The sequence below is a fragment of the Neodiprion pinetum genome, chromosome 4 (assembly GCF_021155775.2).
Source record: "Neodiprion pinetum isolate iyNeoPine1 chromosome 4, iyNeoPine1.2, whole genome shotgun sequence".
Taxonomy (NCBI): Eukaryota; Metazoa; Arthropoda; class Insecta; order Hymenoptera; family Diprionidae; genus Neodiprion; species Neodiprion pinetum.
The window spans coordinates 20236185-20243190 of record NC_060235.2 but is presented as its reverse complement, the minus strand read 5'-3'; the positions used below and the strand labels follow the sequence as shown (position 1 = coordinate 20243190).

At 46.6% G+C, this 7006-nt stretch overlaps 1 protein-coding gene across 2 annotated transcripts in view; it reads left to right on the top strand.

Annotated features, from left to right (window-relative positions):
• The first annotated feature begins 362 nt into the window (after nt 1–362).
• gukh (GUK-holder) overlaps nt 363–7006 on the top strand; it is a 55025-nt gene continuing 48381 nt past the window's right edge. Inside the window, exon 1 of one of the 2 annotated variants that reach the window (XM_046620094.2) lies at nt 363–1290. In XM_046620094.2, the coding sequence (XP_046476050.1) occupies nt 1005–1290 (286 nt within the window). In that variant the 5' untranslated portion in view covers nt 363–1004. The remainder of the gene's footprint in view (nt 1291–7006) is intronic. The other variant, XM_069135019.1, reaches the window with a different exon arrangement.

Here is a 7006-nt window from a genome sequence, read left to right as displayed (position 1 = left end):
ACGATACAATTTGTCAGTTCTTTCCAATACAGAATTCAGTCCACGTGACCTCAAAAAACAAATGGTTTAAAATACTCGAAATTCCAAGCCGTGAATTTAAATCATGTTTTCAACGCTTTTACAAATAAATATACAATAACAAAATAAACGTGAACTGTATTTCCCGCTTGTTTACGCCGAAGCAAATGAGACGTCAGTCTGTACAGTCTGTCGATAAACGCGGGTGCTACCATCGACAAAACAGACTCGACAACTGCGAACTTATCCACAACGCAGGCTCTGGACCCGATTCGCTTCCATTGGGCGACGTCACGACGCCGTGAAAGCGGGTTTCAGGTTCAAAACGAAACGGCGCCGGCCGGCAGCCGCCAGGCCGGAGTCTCCGCCTGAACGCACTTCGCGCACGACCGCCGGGTGAACCGCTTCCCAACGGGGAAGAAAATGTGGAATTTCAAGAGACGCGAAAGCCCGAAATTCCCGTTTCCGCGACTCGGTTATCACCGGTGAAATAGCATTCGATAACTCCGAAAAAAAGGCCCCTCTGATTATTCGCACGCGTGAAATCGAATCCCGAATCAGTGGGGTTAACGGAGGTAAGCTAGTCGCGAATTTCTTACAGCAGGACAAGTGATTAAACAGAATTTGTATAGTAATTTTGAATTGATAAAACATAAAAATCAAATAAACAGCTCGAATTAAGTTTTAACCAATCTACAGTGTACACGTTTCATTCGCTAATACAGTTCATGTACAACAAGTGTTCGGTGTGTATGATTTGTTAGTATAACGGTGAAGCGGAGAATACACTGTGGAAATGTGTGAAATTGAATGGGAAAAGCCCGCAAGTGCGACGAAAGCAGGATCCGACGACGAAGCGTGTACGATGAAAGAGCTACCGCGATGGGCCTGAGTTGAAAAGAAGTGAAAAAAAGAATTGACAATCGTCGACAAGAAGACCCACCCGGATGTTATGATCGTTAACAAGCTAGAATTAGCGAATCGAGATGCCGTTCGTCGCCAGAAAAGTGGAACCGCGGTTGCTGTGCAGGGGCCACGTACCCCCGGGCCCCTCTTCGGGGGCCGCCGGGGCCGAGTTGGATTCCGTAGCTCACGGGGCCCTGACAAGTTGCCTGAAGCAGCTCGCCTGCGTGCTGACTTTGGCCGAAGACATCTTCGCCGAGCTGACCTCCGAGCTGACTACCATAGCTGACAGAAGCGGGGCCCTAAGGCTGAGGGTCGACAAGGTCGACGAGTGCCTGGCAACGATCGACCCAAAGAAGGTCCCAGTCCGTGAGTAGATCCTTCTTTCAAAAATCAAGGGGGAAAGCATGAAATTTTTTGTCTGTTGTTGGGCGGACGATCCTGCCGGGCGTGGGAAACGATTATCTCGAAACCTCGGGCCAGTTTTACCCAAGAAATCTTGCTTGCTCTTCCACGCCTACTCTCGCCTCCGTCGGCCCAGGCCAGAACAGGCCCTCTCGCCTTGGGGCCCGACAAAGATCGCCTTCTTGTTACCGGTGAGCACGCGGGCTCCGATATGCGCATATGCAAACAGTATCCACTTTCCGTCCGCGCAATGCAGTTGCGAACTAAGCGATATTGCGACTGTAACTTTGTTGCGCTTGTCGGCCACACGTCAAGTCCGCTTTCTTAAAAATGCGAGTAGTCGCAGCAGAGATTAAGTGCCTGGAGAAGCAGCGTTCGCGTAATCGCACGCTAATTCGGGTCACCGTTGCAGATATTACAATTATTTAGATCACCCGGCTAACCGGTGGATTTGACCCTTGACCCCACCGGCTCGCAAGCTTTCTCGTCAGATTGCACGGAGGTTTCGATACTGCATAAGCGCACTTTCTAGTCACCGCGGCGAACAGCGCGGGAAATCTTGAGCGGGCGACGAGATTCGCGATGGATGTCGATCAGAGAGCCTTGTGTTCCCAAGCAAAGATCTCCGCAATCCGGATGATACAGATAGTGCGGCTGCAACCTACCTGCGTCAGCTGCATCCGAGCCCGCCTTTTATCTTCCCTTCCTCTCTTTCTCGGTGTTCCGCAATCTTTTCGGAAAGGGAAATCTCCGCATTCGTTTCTGTCAGTTTTTTTCCGACGTGCTAGCTGTTCAGGTTAAACACCCCGTAGACCCTTCGAGGGAAGGATCGGACGGAGTCTCTCGGGCCGAAGGAACTTAAGCTGTTTGCCGATGGAAGCCATAGATCTATTTTGCCATGACTCTTCCCGCATCCACTCACTCCGTCCAGGAATACACACCCAAGCCATACCAGTGTCCTCCGTCTCATCGGCGCTCGTAAAAATACAAAACAAGTTTTGAAAAGTACACGCGGCACCGTCTACCGCTGGATTTTGCACACAGTGACAGTTCGTGACGAAAGTTTTTTTTCCTGTCAATTTAAACCGATGGTCGTTGAGGTCGCGCGATCGATCAGTCATTTAAACTCTTTTTTTACAATCCTGTTCCTGATTTTGAACAACCGCAGTTGACGAACTATTGCTGTATAAAATTGGATCACCGTGTACGGTTATCAAGTCTTGGACTTCAACCCCAGTCTGATGAAAATAAGATCATTTTACTCGTCTAGACAAATCTTGAAGAATTAACCGAGAAAACCGCGAAACGCATTTCGAAGCTTAAACACAGAGTAGAGTAGGAGTAAACTTCGGTACATTTTTACCCTGGGAATATAAAAAGAAAGAAATAAGAGAATAAGAAAGGGAGAAAAAGAGGATCGAGCTTAGGCCCCCCAAGCGTACGTAAAAAATACTTCCGGCTGTTGTAAAATGAAACGTCGAACAACTCTGGATCTAATCTGGTATCCACACTGTATATACCGTGTGTACACACATACACACGCGGGGTTAGTGGCGATCGGCTTTACGAGCCACCGATCTCTATCTGGCCTCATTTGATCAACGATATTTATCACGTGCATCAGTTCTAATACACGAACGGGTTTTTTCTCTCATCCATTTTACGTTTATCTGAGATTCATACATTATGAACGTTGTGTATTCATACCTGTAATTACACCAACTCGTGGGCGGGCCCAAACGTAATACCACGTATTGTGAAATGCGCCAGTAACAACATCGCATGCTGAAGCTTTGCCATCGATCCCTCCCATGTGTAGAATTAAGAATATCATCGATTTTTCTCACGCAGTATTCGAAAAATTTCGTCAAACTATTCAAACCTTGAATTGTCAGAAAATTCGTGGGTCAAAAGTGCGGTAAGGTCAGTCGAGACTCAGTCACAGGTAGCTGGCGTTTTCCTTTTCTTCTCTTCTCAGCTTCCTCTCTCCATTTTCGCATTCTGCTATTGCCGCATTACATTCCTGTCACTTGCTGCTGGGAATTTTTCACCGGCAAAGGGCGAGCAATTTTTATGACCGGGTATTAAGTGAGCTGGCTTGGTGAACGGAGATTCCGTCTCTCGTACCGGCTTTCATAACTCGACCGGCTCTTGAGCACCTTAGACCTCGGGATTAATCGAAGTCGAGTGAATGGTGGCTCAGCGTAGCCAACACGTAACTTCAACCATGCAGTCCTAGTCCCGTAGATTATTCGGATTGATCCCCCCCCCCCCCCCCCCCCCTCCCCCTCCGATACCCATGGAATTATGGTAATATTTCCAGACCTTGTCTTGCTCCGTTCACCTTTCTCACGCGTCTTCCTCAAATCATCCTGCAGGAATAAAGCGGTGAAGTAACTTCCATCGAGCATGTAACATGTTCAATATGCCAATCCACGATCACTAGAACATGCGTGGAACAATCGTAATTGAGTGATCCAGTTTGCTAGAGATATTATATTAAAATTCTGAAACACTTTTGTAACTGACGATTAGTAAACGTGAGAGTGTGGTCGACAATATCCATTGATTAACCCTGGTGGACACTGCGGTATTCCGCGAGAGATGGTACTACATAATTTTCATGCACTTCATCCATAGTAACTCCGTAAGATGTGCTGACACTTCGTCACGTAACGCCTCATTCGAAACGGAGAACATCGCTTAAGAAGATCGGTGTGACCTCTTCAAAGTCTTAGACGTATTCCGAATTGTTCAATGCGTCGTTGCGTTCGTTATCAATCTTTAGTTGTCGACTCGTTTTTCAGTATTGGTACTTGTGACCTACCGGGAAATATTTTACTTACGAAACTTATGGACATGATCAATTGTCAAGGGACAAAACCGAACGGCAATTTGCCAATGTCGACGGGGGTCCCAGCTGATCGTTATCGACGATGAAATGCAAGTGTCATGTCGTTCGACGGAGCCGTGCAGCTACCGATCACGAACCGTGACAGAGCCGGTGCAAACGTGATATTCGCGTAGAGTGACATTCCGTGTCGCAGGTGATAACCGAAACCCCTTTACCGTGTGGATATAACGCAGTTACGCGTCGGCTGGAGGAGTTGCAGCAGTTGGCCGTGTTTATTCAGCTCAGGTTTCGCGTTTGCTATTCCGCTTGCGGGGGTCATGCGTATACATATATAATATGGATGATACTGCAGTCGGTGTTCGGCTGTCCGCAGAAGCTGCAGCGGGGATTCGATTCAACGCTTATCTTATCAGCCCCCTGCGGGTTTGATACCTAGCACCGACACAGGCTTGTTTTAATTTCTTGCGGCCGTCTCTGATGCGCGTGTATGTGCGCCTGGAGATCGCTAATAGTTCATTAATCATCGGCTATAATACCGGCCTGCGCGATAGCGCAGCGACACTTGGTTGGATGCCGGTAAGTGGCATGAGGAATGGAGTTAGTCGCTTGACTCTCTCGATTGAATTAGATTAATTGACCAAAAGCGAGAAAAGGAACTGGAATTCATGGTTAGAAGGAGGAAATTGACGTGGGAATGTTTCGCTTTCCTTGGCTCCTGCTTCATCAACTGATAAAGTGCGATTACAGTATCCTCGAGTCGTTGACGACTGTATACGGAGTGTTGAAGAGCGTAAACTGCATTCGGCGATACAAGCCGCGGTCGGTTTTTTTTTTTGCTCGGTGTTATTTTCGGGAAAGAGGAAGTGCCCGTCGCTTTTTCGACGTCTCAGATAAAAACCGTGGCACACGCCCTTCGGGTACTAAAACAGTACGACAAAAACTTCCATCTCTATATCCAGCGCGGTGCGCGGACCACGTCACTGCTTCAGAAGTCATTAAATACACTCAAGATTCCCATCAAGTGATGACGTTCATCCAATCACAGCTGTGAAAAGAGCCAGACTTACTCTCTTGAGCGTTGCGTATGGATCATCAGACAAACACTTGATGACGACAAAGATTAATGGTAAGATACGTCGTGATTACCGCTGACTGCTGGTACAGAGAATTTTGGATCCTATGCGGCCACGTCACTGTGTTCAAAAACGTGTTACAAAATTCTCTACATCTGCCCTGCAGTCGAGTCGGGGTTGAATGAGGCGGCATGATACGTGTTTCGTACCCTCTGTAGGGCTGCAGAGGCCGCTAGAAGGGGGTCCTGGGCCCTCGGGCCCCCTGTTAAGGAAAGAAACGGGTCTCCGTCAGCTGTGGAAGAAAAGTTTTTCACGGCGAGCGTGTAACTACCGGCTGCCGTTCGTTGCCACGTATAGGTATACCTATAACGTGTAGTTTGACGGTGATTTCATACACGTGTGCATTCTTAGAAAAATGTAATACAACGATTGATTTCCGTATGGTCGAAAATTTATGTAGGGAATTGATTTTTATCCATAATTTCTATATTGCACCATAAAGCTAGCGCAGCCCTCACAATTATTCGTTTATGAATTCCCGACATTATCCTAGTAATGTGTAAAGTCAGACTGCAATGGTCCATATTAATAGCGATATCCAATCAGCAATATTATATTGAAATGACTGAAGAGCCTTGTGTAAGACGCACGATAATTCAACGTAAAACCATTTTTTTTTCTAACCATAGTTATACAAGCTCAGACTACCATGTCTCTGTCTCAAATACGGTAATAAACTGATTATTATAGATCGCAACATCCATATTATTATACTGCGGTAATTACTTCTAACAGTAAAATATAGCAATTTGCTTCAGTCGCCCCGTTTTATGGTTAAAATATGGTAAATGCAGCTGGTATATTTTTACCTAAGAGCGCGCTAGCTTTAGCCGTATGGAAAACGTCAAGAAGACGGTATCTCATTGCAAATTCGGTGCTCTTGTGTTTCTCATGCCTGCTTCTTTTCGTTCACGAAGCGGATTTATGGCGACAATTTCACCCTCCGATCACCGATGAATCTCGCGTCTGGAATCAGAGGGGAAATTCCGCATTTCCGTGCCGCAAATCGAAGCAGTAAAGCGCACGTGCGGTAAAGGCTATGAGGGAGGGATCGTGTCACGGATGGCTAAAATTAAACGGAAAGTATATAGCGGGTATGCCGATCCCCGCCCCGTTGCTGCAGCACTCGTTCGGCGTACCAGCTGGCAGCCGGAAGTCAGATGAAGATGAAGAGGAATAAGAAGAAACGGGCGGGAAAATAAAAGGCCGTTCCTTCCTTGCGCCGGTTCCAGGGGTGCCGAGAAACGTTCGATAGAGGGGACAAACGAACGACAAGAACCGTTGCAGTGTCCCACTTTTATTATTCTTCTTCCTTACTTGCGTTCTCGCGTGTGTGCGTGTATGTGTGTGCATTTTACCCACACTTGCACTCTCGATTGCCATCGAATAGCACTCGTAGGAATTCGCGGCTATTCAAACCGGAACACTAATCGAAGCTAGCAGAACTAGCTTATCCGAATGGATAGTTGCACGGCATATTTATATTTTCTGAATGAATATTGTATCCTGAATTAAGATTCATCCAAGTTGACTAAAAAATTGACCACTAAACTCTCGAATAGCTTAATTGTAAGACTCCTGGATTTTACTGAAAATTGTAACCGATTCTCTAAAGCTTGATGAAACTTCCAATCCTCGATGCGGTTTTGGTTTCAATTAACAAATCGAACCTGAACATCACGTAACTTTTACA